This window comes from Gallinula chloropus (genome assembly GCF_964237585.1).
Source record: "Gallinula chloropus genome assembly, chromosome: 13".
Lineage (NCBI taxonomy): Eukaryota > Metazoa > Chordata > Aves > Gruiformes > Rallidae > Gallinula > Gallinula chloropus.
Window position 1 is genome coordinate 14,606,449 of NC_140098.1, and position 20,145 is coordinate 14,626,593.

Here is a 20,145-nt window from a genome sequence, read left to right on the forward strand (position 1 = left end):
GGGAAGTGAGGGGAGATAGGAGCTGTGTCGGGGTGCCCTGACCCCGCCAGAGGAGCAACTGGTGACACCAAGAGCTGCTGAGCTGGCAGCCCAGGACTAACCCCAGCCAGGCTGTCTTATCACCCCACGTGAGTGGAATCCAACCCAACGGTTCTAACAAGCTCGAAACCAGTCCCAGGAGGTCACGAGAGGTGACGAGGGACAGAAAAGCAGGGAATAGTTTAATCCTAAGCAGCCTGCTCTCTGCATGAGGGATGGTGGGGGTGGAAGCATTCCCCCTGGCATGGGACTCCTTTTTCCAAGCTGGCTGGGGTGAGGTAGGGTCCCAGGACTCTGTGCCCCAGGGGAATACAGCTCCACATGCCACAGGTACCAGGGTGCTCTTCAGAGAGAGGACTGGGGCTCCATGCACCGGGGTACTGTGGCTCCGTGTAGTGCTGCACCCAGCCTCTGCATCGAGGTACCAGGGCTCCCTGCTTTGAGGTACCAGGGTGCTGTGTGCTGGGGATGCCAGAGCTCTGGGGTAGCAGGGGACATGGGGGCTCTATCTGTGCATTGGGGTACTGGAGCTCTGTGCTGGGGGGTTTTGGGGCTCTGTGCTCCAAGATGCCAGAGCTGCATGCATGGGGGCTGGGGCTCTGTGCGTTGGGGGGGTCGGTGGTCTGTGCATGGGGGTGTCAGAGCTCCATGTATGGGGGGGCTGGAGCTCTGTGCATTGGGGGGGGTCGGTGGTCCGTACATGGGGGTGCTACAGGGGGGCTCCGTGCCCGGGCAGACTGATGCTCCGTTCCCCGGGGTACCGCACCCTCTCGCCCCGGGATGGGGGGGTCAGGGCTCGGCGCCTGTTCCCGGGGCGGTGCGGTGCAGGGCCGCCCCGTCCCGTCCCGTCCCGTCCCCCCCGGAGAACCCCGCCCGCCCGGTGCTGCCCGGCGGCTGCGCAGAGCGGATCCGCCATGACCGACCAACGGCTGCGGAGGGTGCGCGACCGGGTGCGATCCTTCCCCGACTTCCCGGTGCCCGGTGTGCTCTTCCGGTGCGGGCGGGGATGGGGCCGGGATGGAGCAGGGCTGGGGGCCGGGATGGAGCAGGGCTGGGGACCGGCATGGAGCAGGGCTGGGGGCCGGCGTGGAGCCGGCGTGGAGCAGGGCTGGAGCAGGGCTGGGGACCGGCATGGGGCCGGCGTGGAGCAGGGCTGGGGGCCGGCGTGGAGCAGGGCTGGAGCAGGGCTGGGGACCGGGATGGAGCAGGGCTGGGGACCGGGATGGAGCCGAGCTGGGGGCCGGCGTGGAGCAGGGCTGGGGACCGGCGTGGAGCAGGGCTGGGGACCGGGATGGAGCAGGGCATGGGGCCGGCATGGAGCAGGGCTGGGGACCGGGATGGAGCAGGGCATGGGGCTGGCGTGGAGCAGGGCTGGGGCCTCGCTGGAGCAGGGTTGGGGCCGGGATGGAGCTGGGCTGGAGCAGGGATGCAAGAGGGCTGGGGGCTTACTACCAGCTCTTCCCCTCACTGCCCATCCTTCTGCTCCCGGCAGCATCTGCTTCCCCCCGGTTAAGGAGCTCAGACCAGCCCCCAGAGGTAGCTAACTGCTCTCCCTCTCTTTCTGCAGAGATATCACCCCGTTGCTGAAGGATCCCGAAGCTTTCAGGACTTTGATTGATCTTCTGGAAGATCATTTGAGGGCATCTTTCCCCAAAATAGACTTTATTGCAGGTCAGTGGTGCTTGAAGCATCACAGAGGCCGGTGCAGAGCACTGTGTCCTTGGGCTGCCCTAGGTAGGAGGTGTGGGAAGGCTCCTCTGCTGCTGGAGCAGGAAATACTATAGCCTTTGGACATTAGAATCACCCCAATGTTGGCCTCTCTTCTAGTGTAACAGCAGAACAGGTTATAACCTTAACCCAGTGCTGTAGATTCCTGAAATACTGGTTTTGGAGGTGGCAGATGCCACCTGATGACACTTAAGTGCCAATTTCGTAATCCGTTGCTTTCATCCTAAAAAGAAACAGTCAGAGAGTACTGAGAGTCTGAGGTGAAGTCCTACAAGCATGCCTGGGAGGTCTCACACAGTCCCCACGGTGGACAGACCCTGTTCCAGCATGCTTTCCTTCTCAGGGGCCTCTCCAAGCTGACAGAAACAGCCTTTGGGGTGAAAACACATTGCAACACACCTGGGAGACGGGCTGAGGAAGGCCAAGCTTAGGAGATAGCCCAGGGTTCAAGGAGTCTAGCCCAAACCTAGTCCAGGTGCCTTGAGATAACTGAAGTCCATCCCTCGGTGGTGCAAAGTCCCTGGCTGTGTGGCTGAACTGATAGGGGAGCTTTGCTGAGCTTATCTCTAAGAAAAAGAGCTGGAGGGGCAGCGAAATGGGCTGAGGGAATGGATGCTGTGGCCCCAAAGCCCGTCAGCAGCGTGTCTGGGTGAGCACGGGCAGCACAGGAGCGTGGGGGTTGTTTTCAACCTGGAGGAGTTACTCCAGGAGCAAACTGCTTCTCTAGACCCCCCTGAACATGGGAGTGTAAACCTGGGGTGTTATGCAAAGACACCCCCAGACCAATGGCTCTGCTCTCTCCCCCCTCCCAGGTCTGGACTCCCGTGGCTTCCTCATAGGCCCCCCCCTTGCTCAGAGACTGGGGATCGGCTTTGTGCTGATAAGGAAGAAGGGGAAGCTTCCAGGTCCCACCGAGTCCGTCTCCTACGCCCTCGAGTATGGCAAGGTAATGCCTGGGGCAGTAAAGAGTGTCTCCAGCCTGGGTGATGGAAGGCCCAGGCAGGGTGTCAGCGATGGGACAGGGTGATAAAACCATTGGGGTAGTCCCCAGGCTGGGATTTGCAGCCAGTGCTGATGCCACGGGCAGTGTGGCACGGCACAAGCTTCAGCATTGGTGCTGAACTTCACCATGCTCTGGTGGCATCTCCCTGAACCAGGGGCACATGGTTTGTGCCAACAAAACCCCTGCTGTGATTTAAGGCTTTTTATGGCGAGGGGTGGGGGGGAAAGCTGGGGGGCGGGAGGGCCATAAAACCTGGTGCTAAATTGCTTTCTTTGGCTTGAATTCAGGGGCAGTAACCTGGAGTGTGTTTCCCACTCTGCCAGTAAGTGCTATGAGTAAAACGCCTTGATTGCATGGCTTAATTAGAGCGCTCGGCCCGTAACACCGCAGCCTCTCACAGCAGAGAGCCCAGGGCTCGGCCTAATAACACGCTACCGCTGGTAACTAACGGCAGCCAGGGACCAGCACCAGAAACACCAGCTCTAAGCAGTGGTTTATGATGGTTTGGGTCACCTCCTGCATGGGACGAGTTCATCTGATGCTGCAGGAAGGGCCTGTGATGGTTTGGATCTGGCTTGGCAGCTTCAAGGCCGAGGGCTCCAGCCCAGTGCCTCACAGGAGGCTTTTTTCCCCCCCCACTGGAGAACGGCTTTGGGATGAGGCTGCACCAAGGGACTGTAACTCACTGGATGAATGTTCAGGTGCTGGAAGGGGCTGCCCAGAGAGGGGGTGGGTGCCCCATCCCTGGGGGTGTTCAAGATCAGGTTGGCTGGGGCCCTGGGCAACCTTGTGTAGCTCCAGGCCTGGAGGTTGGTGTCCCTGCCTGTGGCAGGGGGTTGGAGCTCTGTGACCCTTGGGGTCCCTTCCACCCCAGATCATCCTATGATCCTATGATCTTGATGTGTCAGAAGGTTGGTCCAGCAGTCACCTAACCCACTCTGTATTTCCACAGCGCTCCCCTGTAGCTGGAGCATGGGGGGTGGGTGTTTCTTTTTGGGGGTTTTAGGTGCCGAGCATTGAGGTTGATCTCGCTGAAGAAGACCTGTCTGTGTTCCACCACGTGTGAGCAGTTTGGGAAGGGTTTCTCCATAAGGTGAGCCTAAAACACAGCTACTCCTTCCATCCCACAGGCTGAACTCGAGATCCAGACTGACGCTGTGGAACCAGGCCAAAAAGTAGTCATTGTAGATGACCTGCTTGCCACTGGAGGTGAGAGAAGCAGGATGGGGGTAGAACACACCTGTAACCCCTACATACACCTGTGTCAGGGGCATCTCCTCCAGTCATGGTGTTGCCACTCACCCCCCCCCATGTCACGCAGGTACCATGTGTGCAGCCTGCGAGCTGGTGAAGAGGCTGAAGGCTGAAGTGCTGGAGTGCCTGGTGATCATCGAGTTGAAGCTCCTGAAAGGCTCTGAAAAGCTGGACTCTGTCCCCTTCTACTCTCTGCTGCAGTACGACTGAGGAGGAGCAGGGAACGGGAGCCCAGAGCTGCTCATGGGCTCAGGGCTTCAGTTGGTGGCTCCTGATGTCACGAGGGGGTGGGTGGTGAGGTGGGGGGTGGGGGAACAACCTACAATTTCAATCCTGGCCAGATGCTATACAATCCTAAATCCTATTTCTTTTTCAAGACACAGATGAAGGTGAGTTGAGTGTAAGGATCCTTTTGGGGAAGAAAGAACAGCCTGGTTGGTTTTGGGGGGGGGATGGAGAGCGAGATGAACCTCACTGAATATTTATTTCTAGAAGACCAAAGTGAAGATATTGCTGCTGAGGCAGGAGAGGTCTGATAGCTTCAGGGGGGGCAGCATTCCCCCTTTGGTTGAGCAGTGCCTGGTCCCTCTCCTTGGAACCTGGTAAAAATTTGCCAAAGAAACACAGAGTGTGTTTGTCCAAGGGATGAATCCCTCTGTCTTTGCCCTCAGAGGATGCTCTGGTTACTCTCTGCCATTGTTCCTACCAGAACAGGTTGCTCTTGTGTTGAGGTAGCGTTTGTTAATGAGAATTAAGTGCCTGCCTGGTCCTGCACCCCAAAATGGGGAGGCAGCTGCTGCTGACACAGCAGAGCCCTGGTACAGACATGCTCAGACACGTCAGGTCTGCCCTGAGATCACAGGAGCTCCTGGAGGATCCCATCTGCCTTCACTTGGCCCAGGGTAGCTCCTGGAGAGGATTTTAGAAAGCAGGGAGCAACCTACATCATGGGAAGGAGCCCACAGCAGGGTGAGGGGTGGTGAGGAGCAGGGGGTGGGGTGGTGAGGAGCAGGGGGTGTGTGCATGAGCTCAGGGCTCTTCTCTCTGCTGTGTTCCTGGGCATTGGGATGCTGACAGGACCAGTGGGGTTTAGAGATGCTCCGTGATAGACCACCTCAGTTGGGGCTCAGGAATAGCTCAATCCCAGCATGCCAAGCTTTATGTGCCCCAAAACCCCAAGGGATTGCACCCCTGGCCTGGCACAGGGGCTGAACTCGCTGGCAAAATAAACATTGACTTGGTTTGACTTTTTCCTAAGCTGTCTCAGAGCTGTTCTTGCCAGAGCTGGAGCTGATCCTGACCCTTGTGAGCCTGCTCCTCCAAACCCAGGCTGGCTGGGAGCTCCCCCTCACCCCCACCAAGGGCTTGGGAGGAAGATGCTTATACCAGGACTGATGGCTCAGGTATCTTTTTCTCCTCCAGCCTCTGGCTGGAAGCAAGGAATACCCAAACTGGGGTCCTGCTGGTTTGCAGTGGAGATACCCAGTGCCAGGGGGAGCGTAGGGATGCAGGCTGCAGCTCAGGGATGCCACACACCCTGCCCTTACGCTCCTGAGGGCTGCTGGAGCTATTTTTATCTCAGTTTCCTGAAAAGCCACTTGAGTGCTTCTGGATTGGAGCTGAGAAACTCCATTCCTCAGGGAGAAACCTCCTCCAGGGCGCTGGCTTTTCACAGCCAGCCCCTGCACCCAGCCAAGGGAGGCTGTGGACTTGGCACGGGGAGAGGGGTCCCTGCTGTGAGGCAGAGAAGGGAAAAAGGAGTTCCAGCCCCAGGAGCAGTGGAAAGCAGCTGTGGGAGGGAGCGTAAGCACTGCCCCTGCCAGAGCTGGCTGTGTGTGGGGCCAAGGGCTGACATCAGGGAACCAGTGGCACGGTGCCTTCACCTCAGAGGTTGATGTAATCCCTCCTGGAGACAAGGCAAAGGGTGTTGTGTGGCCTGAGCAGAAGAACGGGAGCGAGCTGGCTGCGGGCTCCCCTGGGGCTTGAGTGTCCCTGCCAAGGTGTGGGGGTCTGTGCATCCCTCCAGCCTCAGCGTGCCTGGAAACAGGGCCAGCTCCTGCCAGCAGCACTGGCCAACTGGCCCACGCCAGGGCAAGCAGGGTCCTGGAGCAGAGCCCACCCCTTCCTTCCATCACCAGCCTCCGGAGGCAGCAGTTCAGGTGGGGGAGGCATCCCTGGGGCAGCAAGGTCCATCACCCCCAGGGATGAAGGACAGGCACCTTTCCCCATGAATCCTTGATCCCTCCTACTGAAACCAGCCCAATGTGGCTCGGGAAGTGGGGTGAGACCCACACGGCCCTGGGTGCAGCCCCCACCTCTTGCTCCCCTCACACCCCTGCAGCAAGCACTGACCTGAGCCAGCCTGGCACTGCTGCATCCATCACCATCCTCTTCATCCCTCTCCCCAAACCACCCATGGGGCTGAGCTTTCCCTACACCAGGTCAAAAAGCCCCCTAACCCCACACCCACCCCCAGCCCTGTCCTGGGGGGAGCTGCTCCACAGGCCCCGCTTACAAAAGCTGCATTCAGCTCCCCACGAGCCCACGCTCACTTTTTCCAGTCAAGCCTTTTCTCCAGGAGCTGGATGAGGACCCAGCCCTTCCCTAGTGCCAATTGCCATGGAGAACCACAGCACAGACAAGGCAGCTGGTGGAGGAGGAGGAAGAGGAGGAGGAAGAGCGCTGGGTTAACACAAGTCAGCTCTATTTAAAACATTTAATACAAATATGTTTTGACAAGTCCTGGAGGTGTTTCCAGTGAGCGCTGGGGATGTGATTTCCCTCCCTTAAAAACAGAACGGTGCCTGGAACTCCCAAAAAACATCAGGTTGTAACTTCTTCTCTTGGTCCTTCCTGCCCATCAACCTCTCACCCTCCTTGGTCCTGCTTCCACCCACACCCCCCATGGCCCAGGTAATGGAAGAAGGGTCCTGCTGCAAACCTTTGGGGAGATGCTCCTGCCTCAAACCTTCAGGAGAAGGCAGCAAAGCTGAGAAGAGGGCAGCTAACAATACCCCAAGACCAGGGTGAGCCTTCAACTCAACACTTTGGGGAACCTCAGTCCTCACAGACCCCCCCCCCGCCCCCCAGAAGAGGAATTATTAATTAAACAAAGGTGCTTTGCTCTTCCTCAGGCATCCCCATGGATGAGCCTCCCATCAGTTCACCCCAGTTCCCAGCATGCAGTTGGGATTTGCTACATTTAGAGGAGATCCCATGGTGGGAACCTCAACCCTCAAGGGTCTCAGAGGGCTTCAGCCTCCTTTGCTGCCCTGAGCAGCCTCTCAGTGATGGGGCCGAGGTCCTGCCCCTTGTCCAGCTTGATGTAGGTGTCTGTCCGGATGGGGTGGAGCCCCACCCAGTCAGGCAGCAGCTCTGCAAAGAGGCGCAAGTGTTTCTCCATCTCACCTGCCAAGAGGAACAGCAGCTGCTGGGTCACAGCTCAGCATCCCCCATCCCCCTGGGAGGACCCCACCCCATGGCTGGGCAAGGAGACCCCCCCACCACCCCAACCTGCCAAGAGGAACAGCAGCTGCTGGATTAGAGCTCAACATCCCCCATCCCCATCCTCCTGCAAGGAGCCTCCCTCCACTCCATGCTGGGTGAGGAGACCCCCCCACCACCCCAACCCACCAAGAGGAACAGCAGCTGCTGGCTCACAGCTCAGCATCCCCCATCCCCATCCTCCTGCAAGGAGCCCCCCTCCACCCCATGCTGGGCAAGGAGACCCCACCCCAACCCACCACGAGGAACAGCAGCTGCTGGGTCAGAGCTCAGCATCCCCCATCCTCCTGCGAGGACCCCACCCCATGGCTGGGCGAGGAGACCCCCCCACCACCCCAACCCACCCATCCCTTTCCTACCAGGAGACATGTTGGCGTCGTAGCTGTCAGTCATCCGAGCACAAGCCACGTCCAGGGGCAGCGCCGGCTTCTTCTCAGCCACGAAGAGGCTGCGCAGGACACGGGCCATGGCCGGCAGCCGCCCCAGCATGGCCAGACGCTCCTCCTGCCGCCGGTCCCGCGTCATCAGCGCCTGCAGCTTCTGCGCCTCCTTCACCCGGATCTGGGGGAGCAGAGAGGATGATGGGCTGAGCTATGGGTAGGTATGATAGAATCACAGGGGTGGGAAGGGACCCCCAGAGCCCATGGGGTCCAACCCCCTGCCCAAGCAGGGTCCCTGGGACAGGGCACACAGGTTGGTGTCCAGACGGGGCTGGAATCTCTCCAGAGAAGGAGACTCCACACCCCCTGGGCAGCCTGTCCCAGGGCTCCCTCACCCTCACCGGGAAGAAGTTCTTCCCCAGATTGGTGGGGAACTCCCTGTGCTCCAACTTGAGCCCATCGCCCCTTGTTCTGTCCCCACAGACACTGAGAAGAGGCTGCCCATGTCCCCCTGTGTCTCACCCTTCAGCTATTGATACCCATTGATCAGATCCCCTCTCAGGCTTCTTCTCTGCAGGCTGAACAGCCCCAGCTCACTCAGCCTTTCCTCACAGGGGAGATGCTCCAGGCCTTTAACCATCTCTGTCCTTCCTCTGGACTCTCTCCAAGAGATCCCTGGCTTTTTGACACCAGGGAGCCCAGCACTGGACACAACTCTCCAGGTGGGGCCTGACCAGGGCAGAGCAGAGGGGGAGGATCCCCTCCTTCGATCTGCTGGCCACACTCCTCTTGATGCACCCTCCCCCACATCCCCCTCAGCATGCTGTTAGGGCCAGGACTGAATTACTCACCCTCTCAAGCAGTGCCTGGGACACCCCTTTCAGCTCGCTGGAGGTGCTGGCAGGGGATGCTGGTGCTTTGGAAACTGCCGGTTCCCCCGCACCGGCTTCAGCGGTTCTCAGGGCCAGGTTGGCAAGAGCTTTTTCCATCTGCTCATGTGGAAGGAGGAGGAGGAGGAGGAGTTGGGTTACAGCTGGGAGCAGCTCGTGCAGGAGGAAGAAGTTTCCTCTCCATCACTCCCAGTGCATCCAACCCTTCCCGCCTCCACAGAGGACAACTTGGGGTGCTTCACATCCCCTCCCAGCTCCAAAGTTGGTACCAACAGCTCCCTCACCCCCAGCCCAGCCCGACCTGCTGTGGTCACAGCTCAGGCTCCTGCTCCCACCCGCCTGCTTCTTGCACCATGGCTCCAAAACAATCCCTCCTGACCCCTTTCCCAGCACCACCTTCCCCAAGAGACGGTTTGAGGTCTCCCAGACCCTGGTACCGACTCACCTTGGGGGTCAGGGCCCCCCGAGCCGAGTTGAGCACCTCCTGGGCTGTGCTGAGCCTGTCCTCCTGCGGCGGCCGCGGCAGCTCCGCTGGGCAGATGTCTGGCACCTCATCCACGTTGAAGCGGGGATGCCAGCGGGTCAGCTTCTCCTCTGGCACCACCATGGGAGGGCTGAGGGCAGCCAGGAACGCCTGAAGAGGGGTAAGAGCTATGTTATGGTATGGGGTGGGGTGAAGGGGAGCCTGGGGCACAGGGGAGGCGGGTACTGCCCAGCTCGGTGCCACAGGCATCTGTCTTGGAGGAAATTCACAGCCAGAAGAGATGGCAGCCACCATCCTCCCCACCCACGCCTGCCAAGAGCATCCTCCCAGAGGAACCAGTGATGTCCTCCAGCCTGGAGGCCAGCCAGCATCTTCCATCCGCTTCTCTGGGTGGTGAGCAGAGCAACCCCAGACCCCAAAAGCAGAGGGGGCTGGGGGAAAGGAGAATCACAGAATCCCAGCCTGGTCTGGGTTGGAAGGGACCCCAAGGATCACAGAGCTCCAACCCCCTGCCACAGGCAGGGACACCAACCTCCAGGCCTGGAGCTACACAAGGTTGCCCAGGGCCCCAGCCAACCTGGCCTTGAACACCCCCAGGGATGGGGCACCCACCCCCTCTCTGGGCCGCCCCTACCAGCCCCTCACCACTCTCTGTGCAAAGAACTTCCCCCTAATCTCTCATCTCACCCATCCCTCCTCCAGCTTCACTCCAGCCCCCTTGTCCTGCCAGTCTCTGCCCTTTAACAAGCTGATTCCCCTCCTGTTCCTCTGCTCCCTTCAGGGACTGGAAGGCTGCAGTGAGGTCCCCCCACAGCCTTCTCTTCTCTTCTCCAGGCTGACCCAGCCCAGCTCCCTCAGCCTCTCTCCACAGGGGAGCTGCTCCAGCCCTCTGATCATCTTTGTGGCTCCTCTGACCCCTCTCCAACAGCTCTAGAGGAGGCTGGGGGGGGGAGCTCACCTTGTGGTGCTGCTTGACGATGTTCACCAGGTTGCGGTGGAACTCCCTCCTGCGCTCCAGCAAGCACGATGCCGACAAGTGCGGGCGGCCGTCCACTTTCTCCTCTGGAAGGAGAGACACCAGCATCACCCACAGCATCTCAGCAAGGCCAGGATTGGACCCAAACCTCAGGAAGAGCCCCAAGCGTGGGGCCAAGCCGCTGCCCCATCATCCTCCCACTCGCCCCAGAAGCGTTTCTCCACTTCCAACGCTCCCAAGGCCTTCACACATCAGATGATTAGCTCATGGACCACGCAAGGAGCATCCCTGGGGATTCAGGGGGGATTCCCCCCAGCTCCATGGGGAGGTATGTACCTTCCCCCAGCACTGGCTCCAGTGTGAGCTGGTAGTCAGACTTCTTCACGCCGCTGCTGAAGGTGGGGATGTTCTTCTCCTGGCGCAGCCGGTACGAGCTGGGGTACACTGCCTTGATCTGCCCCACGTGCCGCTCCTCAAACTGCCTGCAACAGCACCCAGGGGAGTTGGGACCCCCTCAAGAGCTGAGGAACCAGCCCTGACAGCCCCAGCTGGGACCCCGAAATGGGCTTGGTGAGCCCAGCCTGGCGTCGCCGCCCCACTTACTTGCGCATCATGTCCTGCACCCCCTGCTTGACCTTGGCAAAGGTGATGGTCTCGGAGCGGTTGAAGAGCATCCCGGCGATGGTGTCCACGCTGCGGAACATCTCTGCCAGCACCTTGAACTTGTAGGGCAGCGTGAGCCCCGGGGGCAGGTCCTGAGCAAGGGTGTGGAACCGCTGGTAGGCTGGGGGGGCCTTCTCACTGCTGGGAAAGGAGAAGCGGGGGGCGGGGGTGTGAGGATCCCCTGCACACAACAGCTGGTGGTGAACACGGTGATGGGATGACCCCAGGGTGTAGCCAGGGACCAGGCAGGATGGGGATGTCCCACTGGCTAAGTGCTAACCTCAAAGCCCAGGAGCTGCGTGCCCACCCTAGTTAGGGGAGACCCCTCTCCACGCCCCCATCCCCCAACTCTTCTCTGAGCAACCTGTGCCAGCACCTGGGTCACATCGTTCCTGCTCTGTGCCCTGGGGATGGGGATGCCCCACAGCTTGGGCCACACTTGTGTCCTTTGGAGGAGCCCTCAGCACACAGCCAGGCAGGCCAGAGCCCCCACACCCCCCACGGGAGCAGGAAGACCCCCATCCCAAGCCTTGCTGCCAGGCTGAGGAGAAGCGGGCTTCAGCAGCCACTAGGACACCCCGATTTCCCCATAAATCCGGGGTGGCACCCCAAGACCTGCTCCTCACCCAGCCTCTGCTGCTGCAGCATCCCCAGACGGCTTCGCTCCCGGTGTGGCTCCGCTTCCCACTTTCTTCTCACGGATCCTCTGGTCCAGCAGCTTCACTCGCTCCAGGCAGCTCCGTAGGTCGGTGCCAGACCCAGTGCTGGTCCCAGTCTCGGTCCCAGTGCCGGTCCCAGTGGGGACTGGTGGCAGCTGTGCCAGCTGCGCCTTCACCTTCTGCAGTCGACATCGCAGCTCGGCCAGGTCCTCCTGTGCAAGGGGGGGGCAGGGGGGGACACAGGCTCAGCGCCGGGCTCCCGGGGCACCGAGAGATGGGAAATGGGGGCAGAAATCGCGCCGGTCCCGTACCTGCTGCAGGCGCCTGGCTGTGCCCGGGGGGGCTGTGCTGGGCTGTACCCCCCCGTCCTGCCCCCGGGGGCGGGTGGTGCCGGCTGGGGCAGCTGCTGCCGGGCTCGGAGGGGGCAGCGCCCGGGGGGGGCGAGTGGCGGCTGGAGACGAGGGGCTGGAGGCCTGCGAGAGAGCGGGGGGAGAGTTAAGAGGCTGCCCGGGGTACCCCCCCCCGCCATTCCCCGGTGTGTGTGTGTCCCACACGGCCTGGCGCTGGGGATGATGCCATGGGGGGATCTGCACATGGGGCAGGGGGTGAGACCCGCGGTGGTGGGGGGGGGCGGGGGGGGGGGCCCTGCATCAGAAGTGGGGACAAGCCCTGGGGGGACAAGCCCTGGGGAGATGGGGGGTGTCCTGCACTGGATGGGGAACTGCCCTGGAGTCTGAGCCCTGTTTTTTCGGTTCCTCCCCACCCCCTTCCCCATTCCAAGGCCGCAGCCCGTGGGAAGCGGCGCATTCCCGACCCCAGCCGCTCCCTACCGCTCCCTGCTCCGCATCCCGGTGCATCTCCAGCTTCTTCCGCGCCGATTTCTCGCTCGGTTCCCCGGGCCGGGCCCCGACCGGTGATTCCGCCTCCATCTCCCGGCGGCTCCGCTTCCTCCCCGCCAGCCCCGGCACCACCGGGGACCCATGGCGGGCCGGGGTGCGCGGTGAAGAGGGCAGCGGGGAGCGCGGGTGGGCTCCGAGCCCCATCGGGGAACCGTCCTTCTCCGGGAGCCCGGCGAGAGCGGCCTTCAGCCGGCGGCCGCCGCCGCTGCTGCCGCTGCGCTTGGCCAGGGCTCCGGTCGCCGCCTTCGTGCGGCCGAAGAAGTCAGTGAGGCGGAGCTGCGCCATGGCGGCGGGGCTGGTACCGGTACCGATGGAGGCGGCGGCGGGTCCCGGCACCGGGATACCGACACGTGCGCTGCTCCCGCGCGCGGTAAAAGCTGCGCTCTTGGCGGGAAGGCGCGCGCCCACAAGCACCGCCCACCGGCGGAGGGGGGGTGGGGAGGAGGCGCCGCCGTGGGTCACGTGGGGCGGAATTGGCGCCACAAGGTTCTTAAAGGAGCCGCGCACCGCCCGGAGCGCTGCTCGTTGCGGGGGCAGGGAGGGGGCTGGAGACACGTCCCGGGGTGGGCTCGGACCGGGACCGGCGTTGGGGGGGTGCCCAGCCCAGCCCGGGGCGGTGCGGGTGGGTACAAGCGGGAGAGGAAGCGGCACTGACCCCCGGCAGCCCCCTGGGCTGGTGATGACCCCTCTTATCTGCTCTCCCCAGCCGGCTTGGGGCCACCGAGCTGCTGCTTCCCAGAGCTGCCGCTTCCCAGCTTGTGTGGGGCCCAGCCCAGCTCCCAGCGAGGCCGCGGGGTCCCCTGAGGGATGCTGCCACTCCTGCCATCCCCCGCATCCAGCATTCCGGGCAGTGGCTGATGCTCCAGGGTCCCCGAGGGATGCTGTCACTCCTGCCATGCTCTCCATCCACGATTCCAGGCAGCCGAGTGGCCAGTGCTCCAGCTCCAGCCAACCATGGGAACGAGGGGCTCCAGAGGCACCCGCTGCCTCAGCATCCCCTGCCCTGCGGCGTGGCCGTGTGCTAATGGCACTGCCCGGACGTGGGGGAAGCTTTGCTGGCCCATAAATCGCCTGGCTGGGCACTCAGGCTGTGCCCACAGCACATTACAGGGCCGTGCTGTGCTCCAGCATCTCTCTTAACGTCCGAGCGGGGCCGGCAAAGTGGAGCGGGGCCACTCAGGGCCGGATTCGGCCGAGCGCAGCAGGGCTCTGGGGTGCCGTTCCCCGTGCCCATTTACTTCCCACAGCCTCCGTTCCCACCCGGCTGGGGGTAAGGGGGGCTGCTGGGGGCTGGGCTGGCAGCGAGGCGCCGGTGTGGGTGGCTCCTGGATCCATTCTGGGGAGGGGGGGGGGGGGATGCAGCCGGTGGTTTTCAGGGTGTGAGGTTCCGGTGGCTCATGGAGAGCTCGGTGTTGATGGGCATTTTATTACCAGGAGAGAATCCCTCCAGCTTCCAGCCGTGGGGGTGGATGGCAGAGGAGCCGAGTCCCTGCTCTGAGGGTGCTCAGAGGCACCCAGAGCCCAGCCCAGCCCCCTTGAGGTATTATGCCCAGCAAAACTCATCTGGATGCACATTTGGGGGGCCTTTGGGTCCGTCCTGCCCTCAGTTGGGGGGCTATGGAGTGGGCAATGGGTCTGGGTGGCTGCGGCCTCTGCAGCATATTGGGGGGGTTGAGCCTGGGCACACCAAAGAGCCCCCGATGGGGAGCAGGGCCCATGGCAGCAGGAGCGGGTCAGCAGCTGCCAGCTGAGGGCCAGTTTATTAAGTGTGTTCGGCCAACCAATGCTGGGAAGCCAAAGAATGTGGAGAATCTCCCTGGCTGGTGCTTCCTGGTGGGGGCTGCTGGTTACCGGCACTGCCCCGGGTGCTGCCCGCTGCCCCGGCCCTGCCCAGAGCCTCCCAGCCAGGGCTGAGCTCAGGACGTGGTGGTGAGAGGGGCACGCAGCTCCTGGGGTGGGTGGGTGACCCTGCACCCCACTTCTGGGGTGTGTGTGTGACCCTGTGCCCCATTCCTGGGGTGCCTGGGACCCTGCGCCCTGCTTCTGAGGTACGTGTGACCCTGCGGCCCACTCTCAGGGTGTTACTAATCCTGCACCCCACTCCTGGGCTGTGTGTGACCCTGTGTCCCACTCCTGGGGTGCACGTGACCATGCACCCTATTTCTGGGGTGTATGGGACCCTGCGCCCTGCTCTTGGGGTGTGTGTGACCCTGCGCCCCACTTCTGGGGTGCATGTGACCCTGCATCCCACTCCTGGGGTGCCTGAGACCCTGTGCCCTGCTTCTGGGGTGCATGTGAGCCTGCATCCCACTCTTGGGGTGCCTGAGACCCTGTGCCCTGCTTCTGGGGTGCATGTGAGCCTGCATCCCACTCTTGGGGTGCCTGAGACCCTGTGCCCTGCTTCTGGGGTGCATGCGACCCTGTACCCCATCCTTGGGGTGCGCATGACCCTGTGCCCCACTCCTGTGCTGTGTGTGACCCTGCGCCCTACTCCTTGGTTGTGTGTGACCCTGCACCTCACTCCTGGGGTGTGTGTGACCCTGTACCCCACTCCTGGGGTGCACGTGACCCTGCCCCCTATTTCTGGGGCACGTGTGACCCTGCACCCAGCCCCACCATCAAGGCACAGGGCTCCGGCGGGGGGGGGGGGGGGGCAGCAGCGGCGCACCCACCATCCCCATTCCCATGCACTGGGCTCCACGAGTGCATCCCACACCCCATCTGCAGGCCTGTGGGACCCAGCACCCAGCACCCCAGGGTGCACGGCCGCTTCCAGCCCAGCGTGCCCGGGCGTCCTGGTGCGGGCTGGGAGTGCCGCGGGGCGGGGGGGGGGCCGCGGCCCCGGCGGTACCAGCACTCAGCTGGAATTCGCTCCGGCCGCCTCCTTGTGTTTAGTTTCTCGTAGGAAACAAACAGGAAACGCAGCAGCTTTTATTTATTTATTATTTTTTTTAAAACATAGATTTGGGTTGTTTTATTCCCCCCCCCCTCACCACCCCCCCCTCAAACGCCCTGGCTTGGGGGGGGGTGGGGTGGGTTCTGGATCTATTCGGGGTCACCCCCCCTTCCTCAACCACCCCCACCCCCACCCCCCCACCCCCCCCAGCGATCCCAGCGCTCTGCTGCCGTACCCGCCCCCGCAGCCGTCGGGGCTGAGACCGGCCAACTCATAGCAGGAGTGGGCGAGCTGCAGCGGCCGTAGGCTGCGCTAGGCGGGGCGGGCTGAGCTTTACCGAGCTGTGCCGTCCTGTACCGTGCTGTACCGGGCCAGCCCGCCGGGGAAAGAGGAGGAGGAGGAGGAGGGGGAGGGGGAGTGGGGTGTGGGGTAGGGGGGGGCGGGCGGGCGGCTCCGCGTATAAAAGCAGCGGGGACGGGGCGGGGGAAAGCCGTGTCCGTTCGCTGAGCTCCGGGACCGGCCAGCGGGGCCTGCCCAGCCCAGCCCAGCCCCGGCGGGGCGGAACGGCGGGGCCCGGCGGGGCATGGGCCGTCCCGCCGCCGCCGCTGCTGCTGCTGCCGCCTGACGGGATGGAGCGGCGGGGGCTGTGTGCGGGGCTGTACTGGCTGCTGCTGCCGCTCGCCCTGCTCGCCGGTGAGTGCGGCCGTACCGGGCCGGGGAGGTTGGGGAGGGGGTCCCGTCTCTCACCCCCACGTCGGGTCGTGGTGCTTTAACCGCTGGGGGAGGGGGTCGGGAAGTTGAGGGGGGGGGTGTATGGGTATCTCGTGTGTGTGTCCCCCACCCCTCCAGCCTCACGGGGGGGTGTGGAAACCCCCACCCCTCCCTCTCTGCTCCCGGGAAACTTTTCCAGGGTGGAGGCAGCACCCTGGGTGTTGTGTGTGTCCGTGTCCCCCCCCCAAACATCCCCCCACGGGTACAGCCAGCGGTACCCACACCCTCAGCACTGGGCAGCACCATGTCACCCCCCCCTCCTCAGCAAGGTGTGGGGGGGAACTGAGATGGGTGATGCTGAGGTGGGGTCGGAGGAGGGGGTGTGTGTGGGGGGTGGGGGGGCAGCCATCCTGCCCCATGCCTGGGGGGCAGCTGGCACCCATCACACCCATGCTGTGCTGTGATGGGGAGCTGGGCACCTACAGCACCCTCAGCCGGGCCGTGGGTTTGGGGGGGCTGGAGCAAAACCCAGCCTTTTGAGGGCAAACGTGCCCCCCACCGAGGTGACCCATCGCTCTGGCCCCCAGCCTGGAAAATCCCCGTGTCCCGGGACGTGCTGAGCAAGAATCAGCTCTTTGAACCCCAGTGCTCGGGGGACTCAGCGTTTACCTTTCCACCAAGGGAAAACCCTCTCCATAAACAGCCTGGCTAACGCTCTCCCTGCGCCCCAGGCTCCAGCCATCCCCCCCCCCCCCCTTATTGGGGGGGGTACCCACATCCTGGGGAAGCATCAGCGTGACTTATTCTGGGGGTGGCATCGCTCGGAGTGGTGACGTTGAGCCATGCGTGGCCCCCTCCGTCCTGGTTGTGTTTTGGGGAGCTGAGGTGGGGTGTTGGGGGGGTGCTGGCTCGCTGGGGCGAGCCTGGCTGGTGGAGGAAGTCGGCTGCTGTTGAAGAAGCTGCTCTCTTATTTGCTCTGCTCGGCCCCAGGAGTGACTCAGTGCGTCGCGCAGGATGCGAGGAGGTTAATTATAACCCTGCCTGCCAACGGGCTTTGGGAAGGGAAGGGAAGGTGCCTGGGTGCTGCTTGCACAACCCCCTTCCCCAGGGCCCGTGGGGTGGCAGCAGCAGCTGAGCCGGGACGCGGGAAGCCGGCGGACGTGTCCCATGGGTGCACAGGGTGACACGTGGCCTCTGGGCACAGCGCTGTGGGTAGGGCCCTCCTGCCCCTGGTTGTGCCCCGAATTGTCACAGCCTTGCTCGCCCATCCCCTCTTTCCCCCCCATCCCCAGTCCCTGTGGGATGTTGTGCTGGGGTCCCACTGGCTCCTGTACGTGGTGGCGGTGGTGTTACCCCTCTGGGTGAGCTTGTGGGACCCTGCTTGGGCTCAGGGGGGCTGTCCTGGGGGGCAGCTCCCTCCTGCTCTGGCCGCTCCTTGAATTAGCTGTGTGGGTGACTCAGCAGGGTCAGAGGGGCTGGGGCCTCACACCCACACCCAGGGGGAAACTGAGGCACGGGGGGCATATGGCTCGTCCTGCTGCACCTCGGGGTGGGGGTGGGGGGGTGGGTAGGAAGGGCCCCAGAGCACGACCCGCCTGTGGCCCTTCCTTCCCTGGCAATTAGGCTCTTCCCAAACGTCCGGAGGATGTTTGCTTGTGGCTCCCAGCCAGCTCAGGGTGGGTGGAGGCGCAGGAGCTGGGCCCCACGGCACCGCTCAGGGCAGCCCCCTGCTTCCAGCCGGGCTGGCACAGGCACGGAGCCCTCTGGTGCAGCTCCCAGCTGTGCCATCCCCACCCTGCACAGGGAGATGGAGCCTTGGCTCCATCCTGCTTGGTGCTGGGGGGCATGGAGCAAGTGTGGGGGTGCAGAGCACTGTGCCGTCCCACCAGCGTGCATCCCATGTGTTGGGGTGGCTGGGGTGGGGGGACTGGGCAGTGCTGTGCTGGGACCCCCAGCCTGGGTGATGCCCCTGGCTGTGCCAGCTCCATGGTATCCGGGGAGAAGTGATGGGTGAGGGTGTCAGCCCCCCCATCCCTGGGGGCTGTGGTGTCCCCCAGACTGAGAGACCCAACCCAGGGTGAGGCGAGGACACAGCCCCTCATAGCTGAGCCCCACATCAGGAGGTGATGGGGTGCTTGGGGTGGGGGACACAGACAGACCCTGGTCAGCCCTGGGTGCTGCAGGGGGGCTGCTGGGTGCCAGTGGGCACGTGGGCTGCGGGCAGCTGCCTCCTGCGGTCAGGTGCTTTTTATAAACTGAAGGGAAATAAAGGAGAGGAGGGAAAAAATAGAAAAAAATGTAAAAAAAGAAAAAAAAAAACCCAAAAGCAGGGCTGTGTCCAAAAGCAGAAGCTCCTGCTTCCTCCCCTGGCATGCAGGGGGATGGGAGGCACAGCGCCCGCTGCCCCCATCTCCCCATGACTGAGCCCTTGGCAAAGCCCGTGCTGAGGTGGGTGATGCTCAGGGGGCTCTGCAGGGGGTCCCTGCATGCCCCTGGGGCTCACGCTGCTGGTGGGGTCCCGTGGGGGGGTCACTTTAATGGGGGTTTGTTGCTCCTGCAAGCTGCAGTTTAACCCTTTGCTGCTTCAGCACCCCGGTTGCTGCAGGGTCTTGGGGTGCCCATGGGGGCTGGGTGGGCTGGGTGGGGGGTATTTGGGCACCCTGTGGTGTCGAGCTGGGCACTGGAAATCCTACAGCAGCTCCAGGGATTTGCAGGGATTTGCTGGTGTGATGGGAGTGAGCATCCGGATCTGGATTGGGAGGGTGGTGCTGAGCCTGGGGTCTCCCAGCGCTGCTGCAGCCCCTTGGCATGGGTGATCCCCACCCTGCAGTGTGGGTGCTGGGGAAGGGGTGGCCCTGAACACCCCATCCCCAAAGCCACGGGGTTCCCTGTGCTGTTGTGTGAGCTGCTGGGCTTTCCCAGGCTGGCAGCCGTGGCACCCTCTGGCACCCATCCAGCCGGTGCCCTCCCGGGGCAGCCCCTGCAGCATCCCTGGGGAGCAGGGCTGCTACTGGCAGGAGCAGGATTAATTTTCCATCAAAACAGGATACAGCAGGGGAACCAGTGGAGCTGCTCCCGCTTCCCGGAGAGAGGGGCTGGGAATGTGCCGGCGGCTCCTGTCCCGCCACAGCCAGCCCTGGGGCTCCCCGACCTGGTTTTGGGGGTGGGGACACCCTCCATGGCCAGGGTGTGTTTGCTTCCTTCTAGTTTGCAGCCGGTGGGTGCAGAGCTGGGGGTCCTGGGTGTGGTGTGACACCCTGGGCACACTGTCTGGGTCCCCCCAGCCCTGGGTAGGTGGGGGTTGTTAGTGGGGAGTGGGACCTGGCTGTGGGGAAGGGGCTTGGTGGAGGTAACGGGTCTGTGGGCAGATAGCTGGGCTGGTGGGGAATTAAGAGCTCTGCTAATTAATGCTGAGTGGCCTCAGGTCCACGGTGGTTGTGCCCAGCAGGGTGTGGGCAGTGGGGCTGGTGCTGGGGGGGTCCCCATTACCCCCATGTATCACCAGAGGCCAGCCAGGTGGTGGGGTGGGACCCCACAGCTGCCTTTCCCACACTTCCCCAGCCACGTTTCATGGAGAGACCCCCCCGTGCCAGCTCTCCCCAGCCACCCCCACCTTGGTCACCTTCCCCTGGGGTCCCCAACTGACCCCTTTCCCCTCTGGCATGGAGGGGAAAGGGAGGGAACACCAAGGCTGGTGTGAAGGGACCCCAGCACATCTCACCCAGCTCCCCAGCCATCCATCCTCCTGCTGGCTCGTTAACATCGTTAATATCTCAAGTGCTGCTGGCAGTGGGTGAGCTCCCCAGCAGCCTGGGAGCTGGGCTGGCTGCTCCTGACTCCCCTGGGAAAGGAGGATGTATTGGGGTGCAGATCCAGGATAACCTTATGGGGGTCCAACGGGGGGATGCTCAGCGTGGGCTGCATCCTGCCCATGGGTGCCCCTCGCGTGGGTACCAGGGTGCGTTGCCCACCCGGCTCCTCGTGGGCAGGATGGGTGTGGGAAGGAGGGTTTCCCTTTGCCGTGGGGTTGTTCTCCCCGCTGCCTCTCTCCCCACAGGC

The 20,145-nt window shown here is 63.1% G+C and overlaps 3 protein-coding genes across 3 annotated transcripts in view; 2 read left to right on the forward strand and 1 right to left on the reverse strand.

Moving 5' to 3' along the window:
- Nucleotides 1-953: 953 nt before the first annotated feature.
- Nucleotides 954-4,271, forward strand: APRT (adenine phosphoribosyltransferase; the record flags this gene model as incomplete). Its single annotated transcript, XM_084269944.1, has 5 exons — nucleotides 954-1,033; nucleotides 1,607-1,710; nucleotides 2,580-2,713; nucleotides 3,901-3,979; nucleotides 4,092-4,271. 5 exons carry the CDS (start codon nucleotides 954-956, stop codon nucleotides 4,232-4,234), a joined length of 540 nt encoding a protein of 179 aa, XP_084126070.1. The 3' UTR covers nucleotides 4,235-4,271.
- Nucleotides 4,272-7,191: 2,920 nt separating this feature from the next.
- CDT1 (chromatin licensing and DNA replication factor 1) lies at nucleotides 7,192-12,764 on the reverse strand (the record flags this gene model as incomplete). The annotated part of the gene is made up of 10 exons (XM_084270353.1): nucleotides 7,192-7,432; nucleotides 7,888-8,089; nucleotides 8,760-8,897; nucleotides 9,244-9,432; nucleotides 10,241-10,344; nucleotides 10,595-10,740; nucleotides 10,862-11,062; nucleotides 11,548-11,792; nucleotides 11,892-12,053; nucleotides 12,411-12,764. 10 exons carry the CDS (start codon nucleotides 12,762-12,764, stop codon nucleotides 7,269-7,271), a joined length of 1,905 nt encoding a protein of 634 aa, XP_084126479.1. The 3' UTR covers nucleotides 7,192-7,268.
- A 3,240-nt stretch (nucleotides 12,765-16,004) lies between these two features.
- Nucleotides 16,005-20,145, forward strand: part of PIEZO1 (piezo type mechanosensitive ion channel component 1 (Er blood group)) — a gene marked incomplete at its 5' end in the record, with an annotated part of 31,910 nt that continues 27,769 nt past the window's right edge. The window contains 1 exon segment of the mRNA XM_084269921.1: nucleotides 16,005-16,068. Coding sequence (XP_084126047.1) covers nucleotides 16,005-16,068 — 64 coding nt within the window.